The 20,116-nt window shown below is 40.3% G+C and overlaps 1 protein-coding gene across 6 annotated transcripts in view; it reads left to right on the forward strand.

The window, feature by feature from the left end:
• cfap20dc (CFAP20 domain containing) overlaps positions 1-19,329 on the forward strand; it is a 62,004-nt gene extending 42,675 nt beyond the window's left edge. For 5 of the 6 annotated variants that reach the window (XM_061923580.1, XM_061923579.1, XM_061923575.1 and 2 more), the window contains 2 exons: positions 14,011-14,105; positions 19,003-19,329. In XM_061923580.1, the coding sequence (XP_061779564.1) occupies positions 14,011-14,105; positions 19,003-19,121 (214 nt within the window). In that variant the 3' untranslated portion in view covers positions 19,122-19,329. The remainder of the gene's footprint in view (positions 1-14,010; positions 14,106-19,002) is intronic. The other variant, XM_061923578.2, reaches the window with a different exon arrangement.
• Positions 19,330-20,116: the final 787 nt, after the last annotated feature.

The following is a 20,116-nucleotide window of genomic DNA, read 5'->3' on the forward strand; positions in this document are numbered from 1 at the left end:
ATGGATGGAGAATTCCAGAGAAGCATCAATGTGGTCACAGCTTATCTCTTTGCACAAAAGCATGTTACAAAGAAAGACAAAGGGATTGCATCACAGACAAATTCCTGCACGGGAATACTTTGATTTATTGATGAAAAGCGGCGCAATGAATAAGCATGTGTGCCTCCCATGTTTACATCATGTTTGCAGTATGTTCCTTTGCTTATTTAGACTTAGACTTCGACTTAGACTTCGACTTCCTTTTTATTGCCATTCAAATTTGAATTTTACAGCACAGATAAGAACGAAATTTCGTTACATAAGCTCATGGTAGTGCAGGATAAAAAAAGCAATAAGGTGCATATATAAATAAATATATATTGCTGTCTTCAGTACAGCTTAAAGACAAGCGATTGACAACACCTTCCAGTCTCCAGCTTGTTGTTTCACTTTTACTTTGAAGCAGCTTTGATTTACATATTGAGAAAATTATTCCATTGATGCTCTCATTCCTCTTATTTTCGACGTTCAATGCCGACAAAGATTACTTCCATTTTGGTCTTCTCTTCTATGGATCAGAGTTGGAAGTCAAGCTTTTCTGTTGCCAAGTTTCTTCTGTAAACATTTTGAAACTATGTTCTTTCATTCCATCTTGAAAGTAGTTGTGAGGGTGATAAACATCAAGACCTTGATCGTGTTTCACTTGGAAATATTTGGAATAGCTCAATGTTAACAATCACTGCCAAGTCCAACTAGGCAACTTGAGGTCCAATTTTCACATTTCAGTGACAGCACTAAGTTGGATAGACACCTATTAGTAGTGAAGTGAAGTGAAGTGAATTATATTTATATAGCGCTTTTTCTCCCGGAAAAGGGTGGAGTGCCATCTCCGGGTTGGGGAGGAGATCTTGCCCCAAGTGGAGGAGTTCAAGTACCTCGGAGTCTTGTTCACGAGTGGGGGAAGAGTGGATCGTGAGATCGACAGGCGGATCGGTGCGGCATCTTCAGTAATGCGGACGCTGTATCGATCCGTTGTGGTGAAGAAGGAGCTGAGCCGGAAGGCAAAGCTCTCGATTTACCGGTCGATCTACGTTCCCACTGGATTGGCAGACCGGGGTGGTGGTTCCTCTCTTTAAGAAGGGGAACCGGAGGGTGTGTTCCAACTATCGTGGGATCACACTCCTCAGCCTTCCCGGTAAGGTCTATTCAGGTGTACTGGAGAGGAGGCTACGCCGGATAGTCGAACCTCGAATTCAGGAGGAACAGTGTGGTTTTCGTCCTGGTCGTGGAACTGTGGACCAGCTCTATACTCTCCGCAGGGTCCTTGAGGGTGCATGGGAGTTTGCCCAACCAGTCTACATGTGTTTTGTGGACTTGAAGAAGGCATTCGACCGTGTCCCTCGGGAAGTCTTGTGGGGAGTGCTCAGAGAGTACGGGGTATCGGACTGTCTGATTGTGGCAGTCCGCTCCCTGTATGATCAGTGCCAGAGCCTGGTCCGCATTGCCGGTAGTAAGTCGGACACGTTTCCAGTGAGGGTTGGACTCCGCCAAGGCTGCCCTTTGTCACCGATTCTGTTCATAACTTTTATGGACAGAATTTCTAGGCGCAGTCAAGGCGTTGAGGGGATCTGGTTTGGTGGCTGCAGGATTAGGTCTCTGCTTTTTGCAGATGATGTGGTCCTGATGGCTTCATCTGGCCAGGATCTTCAGCTCTCACTGGATCGGTTCGCAGCTGAGTGTGAAGCGACTGGGATGAGAATCAGCACCTCCAAGTCCAAGTCCATGGTTCTCGCCCGGAAAAGGGTGGAGTGCCATCTCCGGGTTGGGGAGGAGATCTTGCCCCAAGTGGAGGAGTTCAAGTACCTCGGAGTCTTGTTCACGTGTGAGGGAAGAGTGGATCGTGAGATCGACAGGCGGATCGGTGCGGCGTCTTCAGTAATGCGGACGCTGTATCGATCCGTTGTGGTGAAGAAGGAGCTGAGCCGGAAGGCAAGGCTCTCAATTTACCGGTCGATCTACGTTCCCATCCTCACCTATGGTCATGAGCTTTGGGTCATGACCGAAAGGACAAGATCACGGGTACAAGCGGCCGAAATGAGTTTCCTCCGCCGAGTGGCGGGGCTCTCCCTTAGAGATAGGGTGAGAAGCTCTGTCATTCGGGGGGAGCTCAAAGTAAAGCCGCTGCTCCTCCACATCGAGAGGAGCCAGATGAGGTGGTTCGGGCATCTGGTCAGGATGCCACCCGAACGCCTCCCTAGGAAGGTGTTTCGGGCACGTCCGACCGGTAGGAGGCCACGGGGAAGACCCAGGACACGCTGGGAAGACTCTCTCTCCCGGCTGGCCTGGGAACGCCTCGGGATCCCCCGGGAGGAGCTGGACGAAGTGGCTGGGGAGAGGGAAGTCTGGGCTTCCCTGCTTAAGCTGCTGCCCCCGCGACCCGACCTCGGATAAGCGGAAGAAGATGGATGGATGGATGGATAGCGCTTTTTCTCAAGTGACTCAAAGCGCTTTACATAGTGAAACCCAATATCTAAGTTACATTTAAACCAGTGTGGGTGGCACTGGGAGCAGGTGGGCAAAGTGTCTTGCCCAAGGACACAACGGCAGTGACTAGGATGGCAGAAGCGGGGATCGAACCTGCAACCCTCAAGTTGCTGGCACGGCTGCTCTACCAACCGAGCTATACCGCTCATATAGTACTACCTACTACTTGTACTTACTAGAATAGACCTGGGAAAAAATGGGTCATATACGTGCTTGGGTCTTTTTTTTCAGGAGTACTAATACAAAAACACAGTAATGTCTGAATGTTGAATGCTACCTATTAGCATGGTGCCTCGTATGCCTATTATTTTGATTATATATATATATATATATATATATATATATATATATATATATATATATATATATATATATACATATGTGTATATATATATACATATGTGTATACATACATATGTACACACATATGTATGTATATATATATGTATATATGTATATATATATATATATATATATATATATATATATATATATATATATATATATATATATATACATACATATGTGTATACATACATATGTACACACATATGTATGTATATATATATATGTATGTATGTATGTATGTATGTATGTATGTATGTATGTATGTATGTATGTATACCATACTTACATACATGCATCCATACACACCGGCCCCCGTATACTTTTTTTTTTCTCCCAATGTGGAACCCAATTCAAAATATTTCTGTACTATAACTACCCTCTAATTAATAGTACTACCTACTACCTACCCTGGGCAAAATGATAGAATCACCAGACTTGGAGGATGTTAGTTCTGTTGTTACATTTTGTAGAGAAAAGCAGCTAAAAGACATGACAGAAAACTATAATCATTTCAAAAGGCAACTTTCTGGCAAAGACTAAATTAAGTTGAGAATATAAATTGTGGTAGTCAGTAACAGTTTCATTTTTAGGTCAATAAAAGTGAAAAAAGTATGGAGTCACTCAATTCTGAGGAAAACATGGAATTATCCTGAAATGTTCATTTCCAAAGCTAACACCTGCATCAGATTAAATCTGTTCATTAGTCTGATGTTAAAAAGGAGTGTTAACACCTTGGAAAGCTGTTGCACCAGGTGGATTGGCATTATTCACGGCTCCAACAAGAGATATGTCAAGTGAAACAACGTAGAGCATTATTAAACTTCTTCTGCGATTTATAAAAAATATCAAAATAAATGTAATAATTTGCTAAGGATAACTAAGAAAAAGTACTTTTCCAATAAATCTCATCTGACTAAATGCACTTGGAAAGTTGTCAATTAACTTCTCAACAAAAGAAAATCGAATGCACTTCTACCATCTCATTTCAAGGATAGTGAAAACATGTATAAAGACCCTGTTGTTATAGTAAATTAATTGAACCATTTATTTGCAAATCTGGGTTTAGCACTGTGAAAGGATAAGGGGAAACCCAATAGCAATCATCTAGATTACATTAAGGGAAATGTACCTACTCTCTTACAGTTTGAAGATACTAATGAAACAAGGGTATTGGAATTAATTTATATCTTGAAGATATCAGCAGCTGGTTATGATTATATAGGTGCTTCATTGATTATGTCAGTTTCCTCCTATATTATTAAACCCCTTACACACACATTTAACCTATCCCTGCAACCTGGGGAGGTTCCATCAGATTTAAAAATAGCCAAATTAAATCCGGAGATCCAAGACTTTTTAATAATTATCGGCCAATATCAGTGTTACCATGCTTCTCTAAAATATTGGAAAAACTGGTTTATAAAAGAATGATGCACCGCTTGAATGAACACAATATCCTCTATGAACACCAGTATGGATTTAGGAAAAATCACTCCACCGATACGGCTCTTGTTCTGTTGGTTGAGAATATACTGTATGTACTGCCCTTAATAAGAAGGAATTTGCCCTAGGCATATTCTTTGATCTTTCTAAAGCTTTTGATACTGTTGATTATACTATTTTACTTGATAAATTACATATCTACAGTTTTCAAAATATTACTTTTAAATGGCTGTCTAGTTATGTTTATAACCGTGAGCAATATGTGTATGTCAATGGTTGTTCTTCATCCAAACTTAAGATGTCATGTGGAGTTCCTCAGGGGTCTATGCTTATTTCTCATTTACATCAATGACCTGGCGGCTGTATATTCATCCTTTACACCGATTCTATTTGCTGATTATACAAATTTGATCCTAACTCACAAGAAATTTGAAAACCTCATTAGGGAAGCTAATTCTGGTATAGCCGGGCTATCTGAATGGTTTCTTGTTAATAGGCTAAATGTAAAAAGATCCAACTTCAGTGACGGGCCGTGCGTTTCCCACCTAGGCCTTCAGTGATATCCGACTTTAATGATTACCTCTCAAAATACCGTAATTTATGTCACCACATGACCATTGCTGGAGAAATACTATACAGAAACACATTAACGGCCACCTGGCATTGAAACACCTCAATAGTATACCAAACGGGTTATTGTCTGGCGCATTTAAAAATCAATTAAAACGCATCAGCAATTACAGCATATCTTATGTGGTACTGTCAAGATTTAGATTGCAAAAAAAACATATTAAAAGTGAAAAAATAAATTCTTTTAACTCACTATTCGACACCGTCCGTATAAGCCAATGGTACCCTTCGTTGTCAGCTGATTTGAGGGGAAATGGCAAGTATTTCCCCATGTTATGGCCAGGACAGCTGAGCTAGCCAATCTCTTTGTCGTCGGCTGATTCGAGGGGAAATGGCGAGCATTTCCCCATTTGATCGCCAAGACAGCTGAGATAGCCTCCGGTATTGGCCGGCATTGTTTCACAAGATGTAGATTCTCTTTAATTACCCTCCTTGAAAATGGCCTTGCAAATATATTGTAGCGTTTGATGGGTTTATAATGGTCGTTAGTTGAAGATGTCAAGAAAAGATTTCACTCTGTCCGATCATTGCCATTTATAATGATCCGGTTAATTTGGACGCACATGTGAATGAAGGCCATACTTAGTCAACACGTGTCACACTAAGGGTGGCCGTATGAATAACGCCAACACTGTCATAAAAATGTGCCATATAGTGAAACCATAATAAACAACAATGACAAACACATTTGGGGAGAATATTTGCACTGCAACACAACAGAACAAATTCCCAGAATTCCCTGCAGCACCAACTCTTCTGGGACGCGACAATATATCTGCCACCTAATCAACATTTTGTTCTCCTTCTCTGGCTACGGCGCAACACTTTCCGCTTCCTGCTCAGTGGCCTTGTGATTAGAGTGTCCGCCCTGAGATTGGTAGGTCATGAGTTCAAACCCCGGCCGAGTCATAACAAAGACTATAAAAATGGGACCCTGCTTGGCACTCAGTATCAAGGGTTGGAATTGGGGGTTAACTATCTAACTATTTGGCTCCATCTGCTCCTCCGTTTAGGACACAAAATGTACTATCTATTTATGATATCAACACAGTTCAGTCCTCTTTTATCTATAAATGTACTTTCCGCCCTAATACGCTTCCTACACCTTTCAAAGATTATTTTAAGACCAATTCGCAAGTTCATGATCATAATACCAGACAAACTGATAATCTCTGTCCTATCTTTGGCCGTATCAGTCTTAGCTAGTTTTCCATTAAACACAGAGGTTCTTTACTCTGGAATACTCACCTATGTATTGCAAACTCCTCATCTTCACTCAGTAACTTTAAACATAGATTAAGGGCCAGCCTGATGAATCAACATTCTCCATTTGTTCCGACCTTATAATGTAGCCCTATACTTCCTCACACGCACACACACGCACACACACAAACACACACACACACTTAGACTCCGTCCACACAAAGTAGACTACTTGGTGTTGTCTTTTTTTATATATACTATGTTCAATTTTGTTTGTTAATTTACTTCTTTAGGTGAGAACCTTGCATAAGCCCTTTTGGGGGTTTCTTTTCTCACCTGCTCTTATTTCTTAATTCTTATTACGTGTTTCTTGTCTCTATGTATTTTAACAATGTCACCTTTTATATTGTTCGAATAAATAAATAGATAAAGTTTATGAAAAACCCCAAATTTCTGAGATTTTCAATTCGAGGTTTTCATAAGCTATAATTTATCCATCCATCCATTTTCTACCGCTTATTCCCTTTTGGGGTGGCGGGGGGCGCTGGAGCCTATCTCAGCTACAATCGGGCGGAAAAATCATCAAAATTATATCAAAAGAAGTCTTGAAATATCTTGAGTTGCATGTCAAATATTAGTTTCACCTTCATCTAATTGCTGCTATATTAGAACCTTTCAATATTCTAAACCTGTACCTACTACTCCTATTACCACTACTATCTATTATTACTACATACTAGCTACCACTACCTTCTACTACTAGTACTACCTACTACTACTACCTACTAACTACTGGTAGTATTAGAGCAACATTTAACACATGAGCTTTATTGGACACTTCATTGGGTACATGTGTACAATCGGATCCAATCAACAGCTACTGTATCTCAGGAAAGAGAGCACTTCACACACTTTTTAGCAACTAATTTAACAACACCTTTTTTTGGCCCTAAACAAGATTTTGGTCTTGAATATTATTTATTTTTTATCGCAAACTCCTGTAGTGCCCCTACTTCACCCTAAAACTAGTGTCACAAATAAGCACATTCAGTATGTCTACATGCTAGAGATGCGCGGATAGGCAATTTATTTCATCCGCAACCGTGTCAGAAAGTCGTCAACCATCCGCCATCCACTCGATGTAACGTTTGATCAGAACTGCACCCGCCCGCCATCCGCCCGTTGTTATATATCTAATATTAATTAAAAAAAAAAAAAAGGGTGAAAACTACGCGAATTGCAGCTTGTGCAGACAAGATTTTTCGATCGGACACGGAGGAATTAGCCATGTAAAAGACCACGTTGGGACAAAAAAACACAAGTCTAATGCCGTTGCTAGCGATACAAGTGGAAAACTTTCAACGTTTTTCGTCGCCCAAACAGATTCTTTGGATGTGATAAATGCCGAAGTTTTATTTACGGAGGCAATAATTGAGCATGGACTTCCAATCGCACTGGCTGATCACATGGGACAGTTAATAATGTAATGCAACCTTTAAAAATCATTACGCGGTGATCGCGATCCCAAAAATAAACTTTTCTTGCATGATAATGTCCAGAAAAATTTGCTTTATATTACTATAGAGTCCTTTTAACGAATGAGTTTGATGGTTTATCACAAACCTTAAATGAAATTCCATGGCCACCGTCCTGCTCTCTATATCAACCAGGGTGAGCCCCACCCCTTTCGTGAGCGCACTGCGCGCGGAGTGACCCCTGTTACGCGCCCCCGGGAACAGGGGTGGCAAGCAGGTAAGCTGCGCGGGCGGAGCGCGCGGAGTGACCCATGTTACGAGCCCCCGGCCACGGGGGTGGCGGGCAGGTAAGCTGCTTACCTGCTGCGCGTGACCCCGGCCGCGGCGAAAGCGGACGAGGCGGGGTGTCGGTGCGGTGGGCGCGGTAGTGACCCTGGACTTGCGTCGGGCCCTTCTCGCGGATCGCCTCAGCTACGGCTCCCGGTGGGGCCCTCTCGGGGGAAGGGGCCTCGGTCCCGGACCCCGGCGAGGCGTCCCTTCTCCGCTCCGTAAAAGTGTCCATCTCTTTTCTTTTTTTTTCTTCTGTTGTGGCATATGCTGCAGGTGCCTGCTCGTTTTTCGTATGTGGGTAACAACATTTAACTATGTATATATATTTCCGAATTGGTTTAACTGCCACCCGCAAAAAAAAAAACAAACAAACAAAAAAAAAAATCTAATTAATCCGCCCGACCCGACCCGCGAGCGGATAAAATCTTTTTTTTTTAAATTTCATCCGCCCGATCCGCGGATAATCCGCGGACTCCGCGGTTGTGTCCGCAAACCGCGCATCTCTACTACATGCACCAAATCTAATTTTTGGCTTTATTTGTTTGAAAATTATCTCTTTAAAACAAATGAAAAAAACATGTTTCATATGTAGATGAAGTGATTGTAAAACATTCCCATCATACATCCTCAGATTTAGTGTCAGTCTTCCCAACATAATAACCAGGGAGCTCAGTAGATTGTGCACTTTATGGTCAGAAAGTACACAATATTTGCATGTTTTTAGTCAAAGTGCCCAATATATGCTTGTTTATGTCGTTTCATCAATGATGTGTATCATCGCGATACAAACAGACTATTTTGTTACGATGAATGTTTGGTCGTACAATGACCGAGACGGTTGGGTCAAAGTTTTGTTTGTACCCAATCATACAAAAAGCGAAGTATTACTTACTGTATGATTATTAATGTACCTGTAGTTGGCATTATACTGAGAGAAACACAAACATCAACATTGTTGAAGAAAAATCAATCCAAACACTGCTATCTTTGTAAATCAAAGTTTCTGCTGCAGCGCTCATGAAATAAGTGGAGTCAGTCTGTTGTTGTACTTGAATATGAATATGAGGAGTATATGAAAATGAGTGGCACTGTTGTTTTGGCTGATGTGTTTGATTCGCCCGCAGCCAGATGAATATTAAAACACAGAGGTTATGCTTTCCTCATTAAAGATGCTATGATGTGCTTTTATGAGATGCTTTGTCCACAGGCAAAAGATGTAAATGGCTGATTATGCAACTGATGTGAATTATGTTTCAAAAGATTAATCTCTGCCGTGCTGCCAAGTCACATTTCCTCAGGAGACGCGTTGTGTTAAAACACTGCGCAGTGACTTATGTATAATTGAAACCTGGGAGAATACGCAGAGAGAGAGAAGTCGCAGAAGACGGCCAAGGTTGAGCTATGCTATCTGGGTCACAACATTGGGATGAATGATAGTTGGGGGGACACGGCGAAGCGAAGCGTGTATTAGGGGGCCCAAGAACAGCAGATGATGATGATGGGGCTTTCATAGTTAACATGTGTAATGCAACACGTTGTCATGTATAATGCTACACGCTGTCATGTGTTAGGATAGGATAGACTTTGTTTATCCCACAACAGGGAAATTATGTGGTTGCAGTGCAGATAAAAAAAGTCCACAAAAATAAAGTGAAAACAAAAGACACAAAATACAAACCCCGTTTCCATATGAGTTGGGAAATTGTGTTGGATGTAAATATAAACGGAATGCAATGATTTGCAAATCCTTTTGAACCGATATTTGATGTTCAAACTCATAAACTATTTTTTTTGCAAATAATCATTAACTTAGAATTTCATGGCTGCAACACGTGCCAAAGTAGTTGGGAAAGGGCATGTTCACCACTGTGTAACATCACCTTTTGTTTTAACAACACTCAAACGATTGGGAACTGAGGAAACTAATTGTTGAAGCTTTGAAAGTGGAATTCTTTCCCATTCTTGTTTTATGTAGAGCTTCAGTCGTTCAACAGTCCGGGGTCTCTGCTGTCGTATTTTAAGCTTCATAATGCGCCACACATTTTCGATGGGAGACAGGTCCAGGAAAGTACCCGCACTCTTTTTTTACGAAGCCGCGCTGTTGTAACACGTGCTGAATGTGGCTTGGCATTGTCTTGCTGAAATAAGCAGGGGCGTCCATGAAAAAGACGGCGCTTAGATGGCAGCGTATGATGTTCCAAAACCTGTATGTACCTTTCAGCATTAATGGTGCCTTCACAGATGTGTAAGTTACCCATGCCTTGGGCACTGATGCACCATCACAGATGCTGGCTTTTGAACTTTGTGTCGATAACAGTCTGGATGGTTCACTTCCCCTTTGGTCCGAATGACACGATGTCGAATATTTCCAAAACCAATTTGAAATGTGGACTCGTCAGACCACAGAACACTTTTCCACTTTGCATGAGTCCATCTTAGATGATCTCGGGCCCAGAGAAGCCGGCACCGTTTCTGGATGTTGTTGATAAATGGCTTTCGCTTTGCATAGTAGAGCTTTAACTTGCACTTACAGATGTAGCGACCAACTGTATTTAGTGACCGTAGTTTTCTGAAGTGTTCCTGAATCCATGTGGTGATATCCTTTAGAGATTGATGTTGGTTTTTGATACAGTGCCGTCTGAGGGATCGAAGGTCACGGTCTTTCAATGTTGGTTTCCGGCCATGCCGCTTCCATGGAGTGATTTCTCCAGATTCTCTGAACCTTTTGATGATATTATGGACCGTAGATGTTGAAATCCCTAAATTTCTTGCAATTGCACTTTGAGAAACATTGTTCTTAAACTGTTTGACTATTTGCTCTTGCAGTTGTGGACAAAGGGGTGTACCTTGCCCCATCCTTTCTTGCGAAAGACTGAGCATTTTTTGGGAAGCTGTTTTTATACCCAATCATGGCACCCACCTGTTCCTAATTAGCCTGCACACCTGTGGGAGGTTCCAAATAAGTGTTTGATGAGCATTCCTCAACTTTATCAGTATTTATTGCCACCTTTCCCAACTTCTTTGTCACGTGTTGCTGGCATCAAATTCTAAAGTTAATGACTATTTGCAAAAAAAAAAAATGATGGGAATAAGCGGTAGAAAATGGATGGATGGATGGACAATTTCCCCACTCATATGGAAACAGGGTTTGTACATTAAAAGAGCACAAAGCTAATGCAACCAGCTGCCACTGCATTGCACACACATGATTGCACCAAGCATAGACAAACAACAAAACAAAAACAAAATTCAATTAACCACATACACCACGGTGACCACTGCAGTGCTCCAAGCAATCGTCTGCTGGTAGGCTGCCCACTACCACCTGGCTAATGTCTGGTCTGTGCGGATGAGCAAGAATCAGACCTGGGAAAATTACAGCCCGCGGGCCCCATACAGCCCGTTAAGATTTTCAATCCAGCTCGCAAGACTTTTCCAAATAATTTCTTTAAACCTTTAACATTTAAACTGTAGCTGCCATTGTGATGTGCAGTGCTTTTTTCAAATTACTGTAAGTCTTGATTTATAGAAAGTATTTCAATGGTTCGAATCTGTGCTTTTGAGTGATATACAAGGTAGTACGGTAATCTACGTCCCAGCAGCTCAGACGGGGCACCAAGCATTGTGGGCGGGGTTTGTTTCCACGGAGTGTTTCCACAGAGTGTTTCCAGAGCGGCCAGCCTGAAATGTCAGGGACAGACGCGGAAGCAAATTTTAAAAAAGTCAGATTGTAGGTGTTTTTTTAACCCTTTTCCCTTTGTTGCATTTTTGTTACGTTTTGCTTGATTATAAAAGATGTCAATCGAGGAGGTGGTGTGAGAAGTAAAAAGAGCAACGTTCTTATGTTGTTAATATTCAGTGTTTTATCGTTCATAGTTAATATTGTAAATCCCACATTCTTTTTTTCATGTAAATTCCAGGTGTCTATATATATATATATATATATATATATATATATATATATATATATATATATATATATATATATATATATATATATATCAGTGACGTGCAGTCACTAGAGGCAGGTGAGGCGGGGCCTCACCTGCCATCATGGAAAGAAAAAAAATGTGAAAAGAAAAAAAAATAATTAAATTGTTAAATGTATCCAGTGATTATACTATAAAGTTATTTTCCATTTAATTTCACCAGTTTTAGATTATTTGTATTCAAAATCGCTGAATTTTCACATTTGCCGTTCAAATACTGAGAAGAGACGGTGCGGTGAACAGCAGCCAGTTGAGGCACGTCACTCAGTTGTGCCTCACCATGGATTGCTATATGAACTATATTATACATTTCCATAGTTTAGTTAGCTGAGGTATATAATGTACGGTGTATTTTGTCAACAACTGTATGTGTGTAACGTATTTCTTGTGCTGAGCAATCATAAAACTGCTGCGAAGACGCACTGTGTAGGGCTCGCAGTAATCCCGCCTCCTGGTGGTAGAGAATGCACTCCCGCTGTAGAATGCACCCCCTGACGGGAGTGTTATATCAACTAAAGCCCACACTTAAACTTTCCACGTGCAAGATTGAATCTATTTAAAAAAGTTATTTCATAAGAAGCCAAAAAGTGCAAAAACAATAATGTTCGTGTTGGAGGAGTTGTGAATGACTGCAGGGCCACAACATTAGGTACACCTGCAGACTGCAGCACGGATTTCATATTTCATTCATTCACAACTCCTCCAACACGAACATTATTGTTTTTGCACTTTTTGGCTTCTTATTGAGCTGCTGCATATTTTGGTTGGGTTGTTTATTTCTATTGAGTAACTTCTACATTTGTAAAAGGGGAGGAATGTAATAGAGTGATCTACGTTTGTCTTTTGCCATCTCCTGGTTAATGTTGGCTATAGCGTACTGTGGTTACTTTTTGGTTGGCCAATGATTTACGTGGCATTGCGCACCTGACGTCAAGTGTGTTGAGTCTGTTCTGAAGTCTGCAGTAAAGAGACGTACTTCGTCACCTCGCCTGGTTATTGCCTCCAACCCAATATATTATATAAAGGTAAGACCATAATAACATTTTTTTTTATTAAATGTGCTTTTTTGTGTGCTACAGTTTGTATGTGTAAAGTTAAAGTTAAGTTAAAGTACGTACCAATGATTGTCACACACACGAGGTGTGGTGAAATTTGTCCTCTGCATTTGACCCATCCCTTGATCACCCCCTGGGATGTGAGGGGAGCAGTGGGCAGCAGCGGCGCTGCGCCCGGGAATCATTTTTGGTGATTTAACCCCCAATTCCAACCCTTGATGCTGAGTGCCAAGCAGGGAAGAATGCTGGTATGAGCTTTTAAACATAACCCGTTAACTGCTGCCAATCAAATGGTGAATAAGAAAGTCTTTAGGGTTCATATGTTTGTAAATCTGACTGTGATGAAGTCACTGCCTCACCAGCCAGGAACCTCACCGCACGTCACTGATATATATATATATATATATATATATATATATATATATATATATATATATATATATATATATATATATACATATATTCGTATATAGATATATACATATATTCGTATATATATATATATACGCATATATATGTATATATATTAGATATAATATATATAATATATGTATCTATATATAATATATGTGTATATATACACATGGTCGAGGAAGACCGATGTGTCAGATACGTGCTCATTCAACTATGTGAAGCTAGGCCATCCCGACGGTCAATGCTAGTTCCGCAGCCCCGTCTTTTTGTCCACATTTCCTTTGGTCTCTCCACGCGGACTCTAGTGTGACAAAGAGCCAGCAGTTGTTCTCTGGTGCAAACATAGCCATGGCCAAAAAGGCTCCCCCAGGCAGATCCAAAAGTTAACAAAAAAGCATCACAGAAGTCACAAAAGTGCCACCCGTTGTTGCGTAGTCAAAAAACACACGGAAACAAAAGGGAAACATCAAAAACACAACAAGAATACACAAGAACACAAAGCTCCTGCAACCACCAGCCATGTTGCCATGTTTAATGTTACATGTTGTCATGTTTAATGCTACACATCTTTACGGATGTTTTTTTATGCTCTTTTCGCAGGGAGTGGATGGATGTGCTCAGCCCCCCCATTATGCCTCCTTGCCTGCAGAGAAGGTCAAACGAGGCAGGTAGGCGTCACCAGGATCTAATCAAAGGTACAGTAAACCTTAAAGTTGCTCCTTCTGCTCCTTCTTTTACGTCCTTGGAGGTCAGGGAGACTGTGTATCCCCCCTCACCTTCCTGAGCACACACACAATGAGCTAATGGAAACACCAAATAGTGCAGCAAAGCATGCTGGGAATGCACACGTTAACTGTAATTAGGAATAAAAAAGCAGGAGAGTGAAGCTCTCCGTAGGTCAAAACAGAGGAGGCTCATTAGAGGTCTTTACTTGCCCCCCAGACACGCCGCCAAGGTTAATTGATGAAACCTTTCCAGTTTACAACATGGCTTTTTTCACAAACCTTTTACACAATGTGTCTCATAATTAGTTTTCATTATCGTCGCCCAACTTCTGATAAGATAAAATGTTCCACCCGGAGCATTCCATAACCTTTTTAGCATTTAACTGCCTGTCAATTTAACAGTGCTTTCAAGTGGTGAGGATTACAGGAAGCAGCTTTTTACGGCTTCTTAAGGCGCTCGTCACCGTCGTCTACGCTCTTGATTGATGGCGCAGGTAGAAAAAAAAATAAAAATTGTGAAGGTCATGATTCTCACTATATTCCACCTGGGAGAGCCGACCTGTCTTCTTATCGTTTAAAATGGAGCTTATGTTTATACGCTCACCAGACACTTTATTAGGTACACCTGCACATTCTAATTATATATCTAATACCAAAGCCGATAAAATAGTTACTCCCAAACAGGCCAGGACTGTTCTTTGCATAAATGAATATATTTTATTTGGACTTTTGCTCTCTCTCTCTTTAAACTCCAGCTTTACAGATGCCAGGTCGTCTGCATTGTGCTGGTATCAGCATTTACACAAACATTTTTGCTATAGGTGATATAGTAAAAATATAATACAGTAAACTCCCTTTTATCACTGTTAATTTATTTTGGGTCTGATTGTGGTAAATTAATTTACGGAAAGTAATAATTATATATAAACCAAATATTTTCATAGATTTGAGTGCAAAAAACTGTTGATGAAAAGCCTATATATATATATATATATATATATATATATGTGTGTGTGTATGTATGTATGTATATATATGTATATATATATGTATATATATGTATGTATACATATATATACATACAGTATATACATATATGGCGCAGTGGAAGAGTGGCCGTGCGCAACCCGAGGGTCCCTGGTTCAATCCCCACCTAGTACCAACCTCGTCATGTCCGTTGCGTCCTGAGCAAGACACTTCACCCTTGCTCCTGATGGGTGCTGGTTAGCGCCTTGCATGGCAGCTCCCTCCATCAGTGTGTGAATGTGTGTGTGAATGGGTAAATGTGGAAGTAGTGTCAAAGCGCTTTGAGTACCTTGAAGGTAGAAAAGCGCTATACAAGTACAGCCCATTTATATATACATATATACATATATGTATATATATATATATATATATATATATATATATGTATATATGTATATATATGTATAAACATATATATATGTATATATGTGTATGTGTATATATATATATATATATATGTATATATATATATATATATATATATATATATACATATATATATATATATATATACATATATATATATATATGTATATATGTATATATATGTATATACTGTATGTATATATATGTATACATACATATATATTAGAGATGCGCGGATAGGCAATTATTTCATCCGCAACCGCATCAGAAAGTCGTCAACCATCCGCAATCCACCCGATCTAACATTTGATCAGAACCGCACCCGCCCGTTGTTATATATCTAATATAGACGATGCAAGGCATTAGTGAGGTTATAAAGCTTTTGCCTGTTAAAGAAAGGAGACTGATCCAATGCAGCACAGACATTCGCGTGCCACGCTGTCACGACCCAGACGCACACCAGTGCGCAATCATATGGGAGCCGCGCTGAGCGCACCTCCAAGCGCATCTCGCTGCCGGCGACGGCCGGGTATATGGGCCCGACGCTCCAGCGCCATCCATTTTCAGGGCTAGTTGATTCGGCAGGTGGGTTGTTACACACTCCTTAGCGGGTTCCAACTTCCATGGCCACCGTCCTAGCTGCTGTCTATATCAACCAGGGTGAGCCCACCCCTTTCGTGAGCGCACTGCGCGCGGAGTGACCCCTGTTACGCGCCCCCGGCAACAGGGGTGGCGGGCAGGTAAGCTGCGCGGGCGGAGCGCGCGGAGTGACCCCGGTTACGAGCCCCCGCCCACGGGGGTGGAGGGCAGGTAAGCTGCTTACCTGCTGCGCGTGACGCCGGCCGCGGCGAAGGCGGACGAGGCGGGGTGTCGGTGCAGAGGGCGCGCGGTGGTGACCCTGGACGTGCGTCGGGCCCTTCTCGCGGATCGCCTCAGCTACGGCTCCCGGTGGGGCCCTCTCGGGGGAAGGGGCCTCGGTCCCGGACCCCGGCGAGGCGTCCCTTCTCCGCTCCGTAAAAGTGTCCATCTCTTTTTTCTTTTTTTCTTCTGTTGTGGCATATGCAGCAGGTGCCTGCTCGTTTTTCGTATGTGGGTAACAACATTTAACTATGTATATATATTTCCGAATTGGTTTAACTGCCACCCGCCTGAATCTATTTAAAATCTTTTTTTTTTTATTTAAGCCACCCGACCCGACCCGACCCGCGGATAAAATCTATTTTTTTTTATTTCATCCGCCCGATCCGCGGATAATCCGCGGACTCCGCGGTTGTGCCCGCAAACCGCGCATCTCTAATATATATACATATATATACATACATACATACATACATATGTATATATATGTATATACATACATATATATATATATATACATACATATATATATATACATACATATATATATGTATATGTATATATATATATGTATATACATATATGTATATATATATATATATGTATATACATATATGTATATATATATATATATATGTATATATATATATATATATATATATATATATATATATATATATATACACACACAGGTAAAAGCCAGTAAATTAGAATATTTTGAAAAACTTGATTTATTTCAGTAATTGCATTCAAAAGGTGTAACTTGTACATTATATTTATTCATTGCACACAGACTGATGCATTCAAATGTTTATTTCATTTAATTTTGATGATTTGAAGTGGCAACAAATGAAAATCCAAAATTCCGTGTGTCACAAAATTAGAATATTACTTAAGGCTAATACAAAAAAGGGATTTTTAGAAATGTTGGCCAACTGAAAAGTATGAAAATGAAAAATATGAGCATGTACAATACTCAATACTTGGTTGGAGCTCCTTTTGCCTCAATTACTGCGTTAATGCGGCGTGGCATGGAGTCGATGAGTTTCTGGCACTGCTCAGGTGTTATGAGAGCCCAGGTTGCTCTGATAGTGGCCTTCAACTCTTTTGCGTTTTTGGGTCTGGCATTCTGCATCTTCCTTTTCACAATACCCCACAGATTTTCTATGGGGCTAAGGTCAGGGGAGTTGGCGGGCCAATTTAGAACAGAAATACCATGGTCTGTAAACCAGGCACGGGTAGATTTTGCGCTGTGTGCAGGCGCCAAGTCCTGTTGGAACTTGAAATCTCCATCTCCATAGAGCAGGTCAGCAGCAGGAAGCATGAAGTGCTCTAAAACTTGCTGGTAGACGGCTGCGTTGACCCTGGATCTCAGGAAACAGAGTGGACCGACACCAGCAGATGACATGGCACCCCAAACCATCACTGATGGTGGAAACTTTACACTAGACTTCAGGCAACGTGGATCCTGTGCCTCTCCTGTCTTCCTCCAGACTCTGGGACCTCGATTTCCAAAGGAAATGCAAAATTTGCATGGTTGGGTGATGGTTTGGGGTGCCATGTCATCTGCTGGTGTCGGTCCACTCTGTTTCCTGAGATCCAGGGTCAACGCAGCCGTCTACCAGCAAGTTTTAGAGCACTTCATGTGTATATATATATATATATATATATATATATATATATATATATATATATATATATATATATATATATATATATATATATATATATGTATATATATATATATGTATATATATATATGTATATATATATATATATATATATATATATATAAATTGTGCAATTATGTATATATATATATATATATATATATATATATATATATATATATATATATATATATATATATATATATATACGCACACACAAAGTCAAACCTCAGTTTTTCTTCGTAACCGTTCCAAGAGATCATACAAAACTAATTGGTATGCAATTTGAAGCAGTGTGGTGGATCTGTAGCGTACTGCATCATTCATTTTGGAAACGACAGTTGTTTTTAGAAGTCAACAAGGAGAAGAAATGTAAAGTAATTTTTCCCCATAAGAAATAAAGTAAATCCAATTCACCTGTTCCAGACATGCAAAATAAGCACAAAATACCAATTGCAAAGAGAATAATGCTTGTTTCACCTGGGAAATACTTATAATAGATGAATGTAATATATAAATAAACATTTACCATTACTTTTATAGAGCAGGGAGGAGAGAGATACCTTTGTACTTTGCGCCAAGTTCCTTCCTAAATCCACCAGTGCTTATCAAATGCTATTACTCGCAATTTTCTTTGGGCCCTTGGTGTTTTGTTTTTTTTGCTGTCGTACTTATTAAAAAAAGTACAGAGACTGAATCACCAACGTGTGGATTCTGAGTTTGCAGTGTGGATTCTTGAAATACTTTGCAGCCAAATGCACTAGTTGGTTACAAAGAATTGTTTGTAACAGACAGTATACAAAAACTGAGATGTATTTTTGTGTTGTTTCTGTGGGAGCGTATAAAAAACTAGTTACCTCTGGAATTAAATAAAAGAAGGCATTATTAATATTAAAAAAACAGTTTGAGAAATTGTGTTATTAAGTGATGTTCTTGCTTCACCACAGGAAGAGAGGAGTCAGAGAATGAAGAGGAGATGGAGGACGAGTATTTAAATCTGCTCTATGACCCTTCTCTCAACTGCTATTTTGATCCAGAAACAGGGAAGTACTACGAACTAGCCTGACTCAAAGCGTCTAAATCCATGAATCAGACGACACTGACAGCTGACGTTTTGTTACTGATCAGCAATGAACATCCTGCCGGCAAAAGAAGCTTTTCATGTTGCCCCTTTTTGTTTTTTGTGCCACTAGCTATCACGTCTCACCACTTGTCTTGTTAGCATGTAAAGGAAGCAGAACTCAATAAAAAAATAAAGCTTTTGCTGTCAATGAGTTAAAGCTCTTTTATTTGCACATCTGCCTGTATAATCTCTTTTGGGTGAAACCTTGGCTGGGTAATAAATGCTAAGCTGTCGGAAAAGAACATCTCGAAATGTCTTCATCCCCATGCAAAAGTTGCTCTGGATTCATATTACAACATTTGTCAAATTGCTCGTTTTATTATTTGCGTGAAAGAGTTGAATGGGGAAACTCTTTCAATTGGCTTGTCTTTGCTATATCGATATTATTAGACTGCATGATGGTAATTATTCAACTATATGATGAAAGTACCAAATTCTGAAGCAGCATCAACGACATAGTGAGGGCATCCGGGGCGGACCAAAAAATTGTTAATTTGCTCGTTTACTCGTGAAGTGTCCCTCGCAAACCTCTCGTAAGGTCGACTCACTCAAGTGAATATTTAGATCCGACTCCTGTTTTTTTTCTTTTCTGTTCAAGCTGCAAGTTTATTTTGATTTCTATTTTTTTCATTTTTTTATATATAAACCTTTGTTTATAATGTTCAACATTTATAAACAAGCAATAATAATCAAAACAGGTACAAAAACCGCACAATAACAGTACAATACAGCAACAGGGGGTTGTAAACTCAATAAAGCAACTAAAGTAGAATGCAAAATATGTATATGTAGTAGAGATGCGCGGTTTGCGGACACAACCGCGGAGTCCGCGGATTATCCGCGGATCGGGCGGATGAAATTAAAAACAATAAGATTTTATCCGCTCGCGGGTCGGGTCGGGCGGATTAATTAGATATTTTTTTTATTTTTTTATTTTT

The sequence above is a fragment of the Nerophis lumbriciformis genome, linkage group LG28 (genome assembly GCF_033978685.3).
Source record: "Nerophis lumbriciformis linkage group LG28, RoL_Nlum_v2.1, whole genome shotgun sequence".
Classification (NCBI taxonomy): domain Eukaryota; kingdom Metazoa; phylum Chordata; class Actinopteri; order Syngnathiformes; family Syngnathidae; genus Nerophis; species Nerophis lumbriciformis.